Consider the following 13,199-nt stretch of genomic DNA (forward strand, 5'->3'; position numbering starts at 1 on the left):
GGCAGGCAGTACTCAAACTACTGCTGCTCTCCTATCCCATCTCATTAATGGTAATAAATTAATTACATTCACCTGGTGATCCTGTGGGATCTATAGTATCAACCTGCGTCTTTGTCTCTGCCTCTCCTGTATGTTCCTCAAATTGTGAGTGTAAAAGGACTTGAAGCCCCTTCGCTTTCACGTTTTCTTTCCCCCTCCAATCGTCTTCATCATTATTTCACATTATCTCCATCCTTCCGTTAAGCCTCTTCCTCCTTCCTTCCTCTGCCTCTTTTTTACACTTGTCTGTGTCGCCACTTTCTCTCCACATCTCCCTCTGTCTGCATCACCGTCTTTATCCGTCTCTCTCTGTCTTTATCACATGAAACATCGCTTTATCCATCCCTTTAAGTATCTCTGTCTGTAACACCCTTCCTCTATCTCCCTTCTGCCTATCTCTCCATCTCTGTCTCTCTAAACATCTTCCTTTGCCACCGTCTCTGTGCCTCCTCACATGTCTGTATCATGCTTTATGTTGCTTTTCTTCTGTTTCACTCTTTGTCAGCTCATCTGACTCTTTATTACTTGTGACCCTTTCTGTCTTTATTTATTTTTTTATATCAAGCGCTTCTGCGGTGGCCAGCTAGCATGACAGCATGCTAATGCTGATGCGGTGCCTATGTGCGCCTGTCATGCCTCTCAGTGTGTGTGCGTGTGTGTGTGTGTGCTTCGGGGGTCGTGGGTGGTGGTTCTGCTTAGCGCTCTGGTTGGCTGAGCCCATCTGTCACTCAAAACGGGCGACCTGTGGTCCCGGTTACCAGCCAGCCGTATCACCACTCTGACAGAATTATGAAAATCCCTGTCTATTGCTCATTGGCCCAATTGAATTACAAGCAGTGCCTTGTTCCGTGCAAGGTTTTTAAACGGCTGATTTAAGGCACACACATGTGCACACACACACATGTGCACACACACACACACACACCACTGCCATGGATGAGGGTTAGCATGGCTATTTATTACTTCCATTTGCAGAGCAGGAAGATATTGTCTGCCTTTTCATATGAGTCTTGTTTTGATAGATTTTTGATTGAGTTCTTCTCACTGTTCGTGTGAGTGTTTGTGTCTTAATATGCCGCCAAGGCTTTTGTTTTCATCACACTGTTTCTGCAGTTTATGGTGAATTATTTGCTTCGCAGGACGTCTATTCTGCGTCATTTCTCCCTACAGCACTTCGCATCTGTTGTCATTTCATTACAGACATTTATTTGACACCGTGTGCCTGCCAAGACACTCTGGATAAATCACACTGTTATTTTGTCTGCTTCCACACACCTGAGTGGAAGAAAAAGGCAGAGAATGGTCTTATTTTCCACTTCCAGCCGTTATTTTTATTGTTAGAAGCAACAGCACTGTGAGTCTGTTTATCACTAAGCATATTCTCAGTCAAAGAGAATCAGGTTTCAGTGAGCTGGTGTGTACTCAGTAGGTACAGTACATTCATACAGTTGCCCCCAGCGATCAAACAGAAGCTGCATTTGAATGACTCTTTATTCCCTCCCAAAGCCACTGTGACAGGTTGCTACTTGTTAGACCTCCAGTCTGCCTTCTGTCTCTGTACCTATTTGACTGACTGACTGGCGGTATTTCTGTGTCTTTTTTCGTTTGTCTCCATGTCTGTCTCTTCTGCTTGCTTACCTGATTGCCTGTCTACCTGCTAGCATATCTGTCAGTCTCTCTTCTTGAGTACACTGAAAACAGATGCTCTTTAAAGGCCCCCTGCAAAAGTCTTTCTATATAAAGTTGTTATAGGAGAAAAGTAGAAACTATAGTTTGGGGCTGCATTTACAGTAACCACTACAGTACCTCATCTGATAGCAATATTTAAACAACAGATTTGTAATGTTCTAGTCTAAAAACAGGCCATGCTGACATAAATACTGCATGCATCTGCTGATGGTTAGTGGGTAATCAACAACTCATCTGAATGTCCCTCAGACCTTTATGCCACACTTCCTGCCAGGAGAGTAATGTTGTTGAAAGTAGATCTTCTGGGTATTTAATGATTGAGATGAACCCACTCATCCATTCATGGCAATCCTGGCCTGCTAAGTTTCCTGTAGTTGAAAGTTCAGTGCTGATTTTCTTAGTCCTCTGCAAAAAGCTTCAGTGGTTTGTCTTGTCACAATGGGATCTCTGTGTGGTTGTTTGTTGTTATGCCCCATGTAACCCAGAGGATGATGCAATGTGTGATCCGAAAATGGTGCCGTGATACTGTGTAGTGAGTGTGCAAATGGCGTTGCTGTTGCGTGCACAAGTTAATCTAGTGGCACATAAGCAAGAAGGCCTCACTTCTTCTGCACAGATTTTCTACTGTGTGTTTCTGTATGTATATATTCGGTCTACTGGAGGAAGAGGAGTCTGTGTATGGGAAAACCCAATCGTGAGACATCAGAAAGAAAGAAACCACACTGATTTATTTCTCGTTGCTGTAAAAAGTTGAAAATGTAGAAAATAAGAGTCACATAAAGTGACACTCTTTTTTTTACCCATCCACTTAGTCATGAGACACTTTACCCTGATATAAAGCAAAGAGAGACAGCAAACGTAACGCTGGTGTGTTCACGCTTTCTCGTTCCAGCGTGCTTGCTATTTGTGTCCCAGGTGTATTTTTACATATAAAATCTCAGCAACTCAAACTGGCAATTTTTAAGACAACAGAAACTAGTGTGGTTTATTATTTATTCATTACCTTTTCATGCTTTATAACAAGGGTATTTATAGAACCGTTTTTTTGGAGGCACGAACCTAAAGAACTGTCTTGTGTTAACTCTTTCTCGTATGATTTGTCTTTCTTTCTGTCTACATCTGTCTTCCTATTCATCTGTCTGTCTGTCACTGTCTTCCCATATCTGTCTGTCTGCCTGTCATTGTATTTGTCTTAGAAAGGAACCCACCCACGGTTGTCTGGTCCTGATCTCCATGGCGACCTAATCCTCGTCAATCCCATAACAGTACTGTTCCAGTCGAGGCCCACTGTGTTACGCTAGCCTGTCATCGCTGATCACTGGATAGAGTTGCTGCTGTTTTATCAGAGTGGTTTTGATCCAAATCTAATGACGCCGGTGTATGTGCATGTGTGTGTGTGTGTGTGTGTGTGTGTGTGTGTGTGTGTGTGTGTGTGTGTGTGTGTGTGTGTGAGAGAGAGAGAGAGAGCATTTGTTATTTCTTACTTTAACAAACCCCTATACAGACAACTTGAATCATGTGCATTTATTTGAGTATACTGGTATGTGAGAACTATGTCTGTAAGTGTGCGCGTGTGTGTGTACGCGCTCACGTGTGAGTGTGTGAGTGCACGTGTGTGTGTGTGTGTGTTGCTCTGGCTGGCAGTAATGAATCCAGTGGTGCTGTTGGCATGAGCAAGGCCATGCTATTAACCTCTCTGCCAGCTAGACTGATCTCACCCTGTCTGTCTGTCTCATCGGCCTAATGACACTCTCACACTCTGCGCACGCCACACACACCACACACACACAGACCTGTCCTTTCTAATCAGATTTCCATTGAAGTGAAAAGTATTCTACATTGTCCAATCATCTCTATTCAGAGAGTCAAAAAGCTTCGGCCTGCATTGAGAGAAGATTTCTTTTTTAACACCCACTCAAAGGAAGTTACTCTTCAAAACTATTTCAAATGTATTAATCTCCACTTGCCCTCTGCAGCCAGATCAGATTTCACTGTATTTTACACCAGCCATCAGTTTCAACAGGGCTTTTATGATTGCGTTTTCTCACTTATAACAGTCACTGTAAAACTCTGGATGTGTGCGCTCTTTGCTTTTGATCAGAAAAGACCGTAGTGGGGTAGTTACGTCACGTTGGAGTCCCTATAATACTATCATTTCAGATATAAATCATTTTTAGAGAGTGAGAGTGTTTTACTCTACCACGCCTGCTAAGGATTTAAAGGGACATTTCAAAGTTTAGGACTCAGGGCAAAAGGCTGGAGGTGGACTATGAGCTTTGCACGCGTCCCAAATTATAGCCTGTGTGCTTGTTTGATGAGTTTGTGGCAGCACTTTTGGTTGTGACTGAATAAAAAAGCAGCATGACATGATGGAGAAAAAATATGACATGAAAAGTGCTGTCAAATTGCTTCACCAGCAGTCATAAATGTTGTTTAATAGTCTTGGCTTTTGTGTGTGTGTATGTGTGTGTGTCTTTGTGAGTGAGAAAACCCCAGCCTCCATAGGAAATCCTTAGAGGAGTGAGGAGCACCTGGTGCTGTCTGTAGTCATAACAAACGACAAGGATGGATTTAGACTACATTTGTATTGGTGCCAGCTTGTTACACGTACTCCCTGTTCACATTCTCTCTCCGGTAACCACCGTGTAATGCAGCATCGGCACTTGGCGTGGCTTCGCCCTCGCAAGTTAGTTTTTTTAACTGCACTGCTCTGGAATGCCCCAGCTCATCCATGTGTCCCTCATTAGGGTTACGGCCTGGGACGGGCCAGCAGTAATATCCAGCACACCTCATCCCATCTGTGAGCTGACCGAGACGGAGATAATGTAGAGAGGGGGATGCATTTGGCAAGCCAGAGGACATAAAGTTAGACTCCTCTGCAGTGTGAGTTCATTAGGCAGAGGACTGCTGGGAGACGGGTGTCAGCCTGGTCTGAGCTAAATTAAGAACTCTTGCTGAGGGACAATCAAATGAAGTGGGAAATGGACAGAGGCCAGTTTGTGAAGGCCGGGTGGGATGTTTTGGTTTTATTTTCCACTACTTCCAGGAAGATTATAGGTTAGAAGACTCTCCTACCTTTATATGAATGTATATAATGTGTGAGACTACTAATTGCACCCAACTGCCGGTTTGCGTTACTTTTAATTTAAAGTGAAAGTTTTGCTTCAGCCTCATCCATGACCTTAATATCTCCCTCTAACGCTTGTGTGATTGGTTGTTTCAGCAGGTGGCGCCATATGGCCAACAGGGGATGGGGGGTTACAGCCAGCAGCAGCAGCAGCAGCAGCAGCAGGCGGGGCAGCAGGGAACCCCTACTTACTTCAGCCCCCCTCAGCAGACCCCTCCAGGCCCGACCCAGAGCCCCTACCTGCAGCCGCGACCACCACCACAACAGGTACCAATGCACGCACGCGTTAGCTCATCACAGGCACAACCAGACAACCGCTGCGCTGTTTCCTGTGTGGACAAATTCCCGAAAACATTCAGCTGGAACCAAGCCTAAAATCCCCCTTGCATGCCATGAGCGAAAATGGAAATGATTACCATAACTCAATAAATGCATATGAATAAATACATCAGTTACACATAGGTACGTAGATGTCACTTATCAGATGTAACATCGAGAATTTAAAATCTGAAATATCAGCAGGAAAGGGATTTCATCCAATTCTTTTTCCATGGCTTGTATATTAATATTTTAGTGGTGCTGAGATTGGCGAGATCATCTTAGGGGATAAAGTGTGTGTGTGTGTGTGTGTGTGTAGTGTGGTGTGTCGGTGGTCCAACATGCCTGGTGTATGGGTCGCATTATTCCCTTGCATTATTCATGTGAGGTATTTTAGATAAATCTCACCCTCTGTGTTTCTCCCTATTTTCATATTCTCTCCCTCTTTCACCACACACACACACACACACACACACACACACACACACACACACACACATACACACACACACAAACACACAAATACACACGCATGCTTGTTCCATAGTTATGGATCTAGACTTGCCCTGCCAAGTTTCAGCATGATGTTCTGTTGAAGTTTTTCCATCGGGAGGCTGGGTTCAAGCAGTTGTTTTTGAGTTGAATGAAGGCTGCCCATGTGTTTCCCATCCACTCTAAAGCCAGAGAGATCTATCAGCCTGTGTGGAGTGACTCTGGCCAACAGCCCTGCCCTGGATCAGAACAGAGCAGAACAAAACGGAGCAGGACAAAGAAGGCAGAGATTACAACAGAACTGGACAGGAAGGGAGAGATCAGGCAGAACAGGGAGGGAAAGGAGAAGACAAGACGAAACAGAACAGGAAAAGACAGATGAGAGCAGTAGGGATGCCCCAAGCCATTCTGCAAGATCAGTATCAGGGCTGATAAAGGCATGTTTTAATTGAACAATATTGGTTGCATTAGTCCATATCCAGTCTTTTATTTGTTTTTTAATTATTCATTGTGCTCTGGGTACACCACATGTCAAAAATACCTGATTTTGATCCTAAAATCTTAACGCACAGTATTGCAAACAAGAGAACCACAGTGTGGAGCTGCGGAGAAGTGGGACAACATACACTTACACAAGCACTGCACTTAAAAATACAGTTTTGACACTTTACTTGAGCATTCATCGTGTGCAAATTCCTATTTCCACCCCACTACATTTCAGAGGAAAATACCGTTTTTATGGATGTAGTTCATAGTTCCTTTAAAGAATACATTAGAATAGTAGATTTTACATGCACAACATACAAGCACTATAAGTACTTAGATGTAGCACTTTCCTGGACAACTACAATACTAAAATGCTGCTTACACATTAATGCATCAGCTATTTACAAAAGCACTCTGAAAGTTATTATTATCCGCCTTGGAAAAACAAACAACGGCAGCAAACAGCTTTAATGACGATATCTACGCTGAAAGCTCATCCCAACGTCCCTTGGACAGAACTGCTTAGATTACATAAGAGACAGGACAGATCAGGATACTCAAAGAAAAATGCGATGCAGAACCATTTCACCTCTGCAAAGAACAGCACAGGGCAGCAGGGACAGCACTGTTTTCACAAAACATCCTTTTTTCTATTGGCCCAGACACCGCATCAGCCATTAGTAGTTCACAAATGCGAATAGACTTACGTAGCATCTGCACTCGTTGATGCCATTTGGCAGTGGTGTCGTTGTGTCTGTCTAGGTAGTTACACTGTGATTTACTGAGATGTAGTTAAACCTTCTTTTAGACAGCCTTGACTATTGAGCACACCAAGACAAATAGCCAAGCAAAAAGCCATTGTGAGCACAAAAGCAGGTTGTCAAAAAAGGAAATCGTTAGTCTTAGCATAGTAATTTTCATACTGAGTGAATATTTCAGCCAGCATGCCTTTTGTCTCACACTGAAAAAAGGCACTTACTCTTGTTTCCTCACTTAACATGCTGACACACAGACCGTGCAGCCGACTGAACAAACATTATTCACTCTAACTAGGAGAGGCTGAGATCCATGGCCACGGTGACATTTTGTGACAGTAATGGTGTGTTTTCATCATCGCTGATGATGTGGCGGCAGTTGACCCTTGCTGACATTTATACGGCAGGTAGTTCTGCCCGAGCACTCTTATTGGCCAAAGCCCTGTTTCACCTGTGCTGATAGAGCCCATATTGGTTGCTATGCCAACTGCTGTTGTGACCAGGGAGCTGCTTTCCTTGTTTTTGATTGTTGCTGTATGAATACACACTACTTTAAGGCAAAATGTTTCAATCAGCACACTTGCTTGTTAACGCTGTGCGAAAGCCACAATACTGTCAGCAGCCATGCATCAGTGTTGCATCCTGCTGGCTTTACCTTTAATCTAGAAATCCTTCCTATGTGTTAGAGCTATATAGCATTTAATGTGCCAGCAACACAGCAGGCAATACGCCAACTCCTCCTAGGTCCTTTCTACTTGCCATCAAACTATAGATAAAACTAACTAAATCCACTCTTTCCATCCACTAATAAGCTCCCAGCCCCCATACTATTACATTTACATTACATTTTTACATTTTGGCTCTGTGTGGGAAATGAGCTTTAACAAGAAACCCAGCTATTAATGGACAAGTACAGCTAAAGGACAATCTTTTCAACTAGCAGTCCAATTCATCTGAAACTTAACAAGGTAGATGTAAATGGGAATTTATAGCTGGTAATAGGCCAAAAGGCCTCCTTGAGACGGAGGTTGGGGGGTGGTGGGTTGGGTTTGCACTCAGCTGCATCAGTCCCATTTTGTGTAACAGTGCAAAGGTCAGGTCCAGTAGTAATTACTGAAAACACACAGTATTGATCATTAAAAAACATGACATTTTACACATAACAAAAACAAGCCTGTTTGGTGGCATTAAGACAAAGTTAATTGTCCATCGATTGAGTGAGAGAAGAAAAAAAAGGAAAGAACGCCACAAAATACCAGAATGAATTTAAATAACAAAGAAACTAGGTCCCTGTCTTTGATTTTGGATCCAAGAGTAAACATGTTTGGAAATTGAACTTACATTGTGCAGTTGGCCAATATTACAAATAGAAGCTCTGGTGTGCTTTCAGCTCAGCTCTGCATTGCTTTTATTTTTCTGCTCTTCGTGAGTGTGCGTCTTTCTAACGGTTTTGGTATGCGTGTGTCTGTATGTACACTAATCAGCCGAGTGCGCTGTAGCAATTCTGAGCTGTGAAAAGGTCAAACAGTGACCTTTGTCTGTGATTCTGGGCTGAAATGAGACATGATGTGAGCCACACGGAACGGATTACACGCACACACATACACACAATTGCAAGCGCACGCCAGATTAGGATGTCATTGTGGTTTTGACCCCTGTTTTTTGACCCTGCATTACTCGGAGAAATCCAAGCTGAAAAGTTCTTTATTTTGTTCTTCCGGCACTCTCCGCAGTTCCTTTCCCCCCACTCCACTCCCATTAACCCTAGCCAGAGGACATCCTCCAGTTGATGGAACTATTCCAACTGCCTTTGACACAGAATTTGCTCTGCAACGACCGCTATTAGCTGGTTTTGTAACAAATCGAAGTGAAAATGCCGTCTTTCTTTGAGTCTATTGCACCGCTGTGACCTCATCTGATTGCAAGGAGCAGAGCAGGCTAAAAAGACATTTCTAAGACATCAAGGCTGCTACTAAAAAAAAAAGAAAAAGATATAATATCCCATCAGAGAGGAAGTAGGTTTTGAAAAAAATAAATGTGGGTGGTTCGCTGGTGGTTTTTGAGTGCTGTGGGTGTTTGAGAACAGCAGATATTTTTAAATTGATGATTGTGAGTTGTAGTTCTAAGCAATGTTGTGACACATATACTTTAACTTAATTGATTAAGAAGACTTTTTGACCTCATAAACTACTTGACACATTATTTATATGTTAACATGTCACTTTTCACCAAATGCTGTTGAATCAGGGCTCATTACTCTTAAAATTGCAATAAAACTTATTTCTGCTTTGTGACAAAAAAAATTAAAAGCTCATAGAATATGAACCACTTTTCTACAAGTATATTTTTAACAGACCCTATATATATATTGACTTGAATGTTTTCGCTGTGATTGTTGGCTACAATTACAGCATGAGACAAATTGCTTAAAAGTATGAAATTGGTGCCCTTTCTTCCTCTTCCTGGCCATATTACAGTTGACATATAACAGATGAAGTGCATGATATTTTGTTACTGTCTAATACTTTCTACCTCATAAAAAGGGAAATGAGAGAGCCGTAATTTCAAGAATTTGGAGATTATTTTTTATGGCATGTTTGCTTTATTAGGTAGTATACACTGGAGTGTGACAGGATAGACTGAGGGGGGTAGAGAGAAAGGCGGTGAAAGGCAACATTGGCCAGCTGCCAGACTTCAACTCATAATGCTGTGAGAACATGGTACTGGCTTTGATTAGCTATTCCATCGAGCAGCCACTATTTCATTTTTTCACCAAGAAACAGTGTGTTAAATTTCTGTTTGGAGAGTAATTACAGGTAATAGGATATAGCTTTGCCGTGTTTTAGTATTATATAAACTGTACAGTGAATATGCCGCTGAGTGGTACTTGGGTGCATAGTAGAGTTGTTGGGGTTTGACTGCTGGTCTTTGAAGAAGGAAGTCATTCCCTGTGACATTTAGTCTCCGTAGTAAAACCCTCCTAGACACTCTCCTGTGTGAAACTGATCCCGCCGGTCGTTCCCTCTATTGGCCTTAACTATTTCCTCTTCCTGTCTGAGAGGAGGCTCAGGGGAGCGGTGCTGTGGCATAGAGGAGCTCTCAGCTGATTGGAGGAGACAGGCTCCGGGACCTACTTTGAAGGATGTTGATTCATTGGTTTAGATGCTGCCTAGTGATGCTCATGAGTACAACATCACATGTTCACCATGTGGTGTAAACTAAAAAACGAGGGTAAACACTCTTAGGCTGGCAGGTCAAGCATTTAATTTTGTCAATTCTGTCTTATTTTATTATTTTGAAAAGACAATAACTCTTGGATGCATGCCCTCCATTGGCATACTGTACACTATTATATGAGAGAATGAAATGCTCAGACCACCGGAAGGTTTTAACATTTTGCTAGGAAACTTAACTATGTTTTTGCTGTCCTGTGAAAAATATCTCCAAAAGCGTCAGCTTTCCATATGTTAAGAAAAACTCACAACTCCGTGACACTTTCCAGAATTGAAATTAATTTTATTTTCTCATTCCACCCATTCTATATTCTAGTTGCTTTAAATATGAAAACTTAAATAATTCTTTATAGTTCTTTAGAGGAACTCTCCAACCACCATAGGGTGCTGACATACCACCACACACACCTGAGTCCTATACCATTCACCACTTCCTATTTCCTGTCTGTCACCCCTTCACCCCCAACTGACTGCAGCAGCAGAGCCTTTCCCCCACCCTCCACCACCCTGGCTTTTAATCACACCAGGTTAATTAAAAGGCCGTCGCGCCTTTCTGCTGCCTGCCCCCCTGGCTTTATTACCCCTCGCTGTATAGTTGCTCTGCTGCCTCAATCACCCTGCCTGCCCCCCAATGCACACACACATACACGCACACACTGTCACACGGAAATGGGAGCTCACCTTGGTGACGAGGTGGAGGGAAGTTGCGGGGACAACACGCAGTAAATGGGAGGAACAAAGGAGTGTGTGTGTGTATAAAGAGAGAGTGAATAGGATATGGTGAGAGTGGAGGGAAGGTGTGTGTGTGTGTACGGAGGGGGCACTGCATGTGGGTGGGTGGGGCGCCCAAAGTTCAATGTCATTAATTGGTCACCATTTGAATATTAAGTGAAGAACTCTGTTAATTAACAGGATAATAAAAGTGCTGCTGGCTGGAAGGGGGTGGACAGAAAGAGGGAGGGAGCGAGGGATGCAGGGAGGACAGGCTGTGGAAATGGAGGGCATATGGTGAGAGAGAGAACGGGAGGCAGAGAGAGAGAGCAAGAGCGAGGCTGGGTGCGCGGTGATAAGAGGGAGAGAGAGACGTCCGTGGGTAAAGGTCTGGCAGTGGTAATTTGCGGAGAGCTGCGTTAATTGTCATAACCTTTTAAATGGCAGAGTTTATCGGAGTCCTCTAAATGTCCCCGCGTATCGCCACGGCAACCCTGGGCCTGCCGCACTCCGATTGGCCGCAGCTGACAAGCACTTAAGCTTGATGAGTTTTCAGGCAAAAACTAAATGATAAAACTGAAAATATATATAATATATATATGTGTGTGTGTGTTTGTGTGTGTGAGCGTCTCTGATAGTGTGTCTGCACGTGTTTGAGACAATGTTTTTAATTTAGTGTGTTTTTTACCTCCACATTGACTGACACTCGCTAATTGCTCGACTAGAATCCGCCACTGTTTTTTTTCTTCTTTCTTTCCCTTTTTTGATTTATGTTTGTTTTTGTACAGCCGAGCTGCAATTCAAATGCAAATGAACGAGAACGGGAGAGGTGTTTTTGGAACGGTTAGGACAATCATAATGGCTCAGAAAAAAAGGGGGCCGGTAGTTAGCAGCACAGCACCCTAGGGGCCTCATTTAGCTGCCATTTGTTAGGAAATGCCGCTACATTTGTTCCTGGATACAGACTTCACAGACAGAGAGAAAGAGAAAACACCAAAAAAAAAAAAAAAAAATGTCACAGTCAAAGTCGAGTTCGCCAACACACCGCTATTGTTCCGCCATGCTTTAGCAAAAGTCATGTGGGTGTACACCAGTTTGGGTGGATGTCCTCTTTAACTGTGAGCCAAAGCAATTGAAGTGAATGGGCGGATGGGGGTGGTGGTGACTTGTAAAGAGTGTGTGAAGTGAAGATGGTACAAAGACTTGCTCGTATTTGATTAGTGTGTGTATGGGAATGGGAATGAAAGCCCTGGCAACGGCATTTGCAGCTAACACTGCTAGCTACATCTGACATCATCCCTAAGGGACAGCCTGCACACATACCAGCGTGTGTCTGCATGTGTGTGTGTCTGTGCGTGTGCATTTCTTTCTGTGTCTGCATGTGTGTGCTTCTGTTTATATGGGCAAGAATGAATGCTTGCTTGTGACTGTGTGTGTGCACAGGCTGTGTGTGAATGTGTATATATGTGTGGATGTGTGTGTGTGTGTTCGATGTCGGAGCTCTGGTCCTCTCTTGTAGTCTCTTTGTGCTAAAGGTCAGGGGGATTGCTGAGATAGAATCCAATCTGAAGGACACAGCACTAGAACAGGCCCTGATACAAATGGACCTATTAAGATAGGCTGGACACACACACACACACACACACACACACACACAGAACTCCTGGATGTATAGGCATACACACACACAGGCATCCTCACATACACATATGTGCATATAAGAGCTGTTTCCATTCTAATGGTCACCTTTGCTGTGATGATAATAATAGGCTGTAGCCTGGAATAAAGGCATTTACATAAAGTCTAACCAACACACTCGCTCTAAAAGGTAGCTGCAGGAGACAAAAGTAGGTCTGCTCTTTAATATATTTCCAGCATATCTGACATAATCACAGTGAAGCTGCAGTGTTTTCCAAATATTCTTAAATGGATCAAAAGATGTAAGTGTCAAGAAGACATGAAAGATGAGCATATCATAACCAAATGTTGATTTGTCACATTTTCCAGAACACAGTGTAGCTCGCTCTCACTGCTGATTGTTGCTTCAATTATGGTTCAGTCAGTCTGATTGGTGTGAGTGTGTGTGCATATCTGCAAGTCTGAACCAACATTTGTGTGTGTGTGAACGCAGGATGTTGAATATGCATGTCCCCCCACCACCACCACTACCACCACCACCACCAGCAGCAGCAGCTCCGCCTCTCTCTGATGAGGAGAAGCTGTTTCTTAAATGTCTGTTAGTGCCGGGCATACACACGTACACACATCAATAAAGACATTTAGATGTAGCAGAAACAGTGCTGTGGAAACACTGTTCCTCACTTCATGCCAGTGTCTGACCCCCTCCAT

The 13,199-nt window shown here is 43.3% G+C and overlaps 1 protein-coding gene across 5 annotated transcripts in view; it reads left to right on the forward strand.

Annotated features, from left to right (window-relative positions):
• Positions 1-13,199, forward strand: part of LOC121618263 (AT-rich interactive domain-containing protein 1B-like) — a 171,489-nt gene that overhangs the window by 37,980 nt on the left and 120,310 nt on the right. For 4 of the 5 annotated variants that reach the window (XM_041953649.1, XM_041953650.1, XM_041953653.1 and 1 more), the window contains exon 3: positions 4,952-5,122. In XM_041953649.1, coding sequence (XP_041809583.1) covers positions 4,952-5,122 — 171 coding nt within the window. The remainder of the gene's footprint in view (positions 1-4,951; positions 5,123-13,199) is intronic. The other variant, XM_041953651.1, reaches the window with a different exon arrangement.

Source organism: Chelmon rostratus, chromosome 15 (assembly GCF_017976325.1).
Source record: "Chelmon rostratus isolate fCheRos1 chromosome 15, fCheRos1.pri, whole genome shotgun sequence".
In the NCBI taxonomy this organism is placed as follows: domain Eukaryota; kingdom Metazoa; phylum Chordata; class Actinopteri; order Chaetodontiformes; family Chaetodontidae; genus Chelmon; species Chelmon rostratus.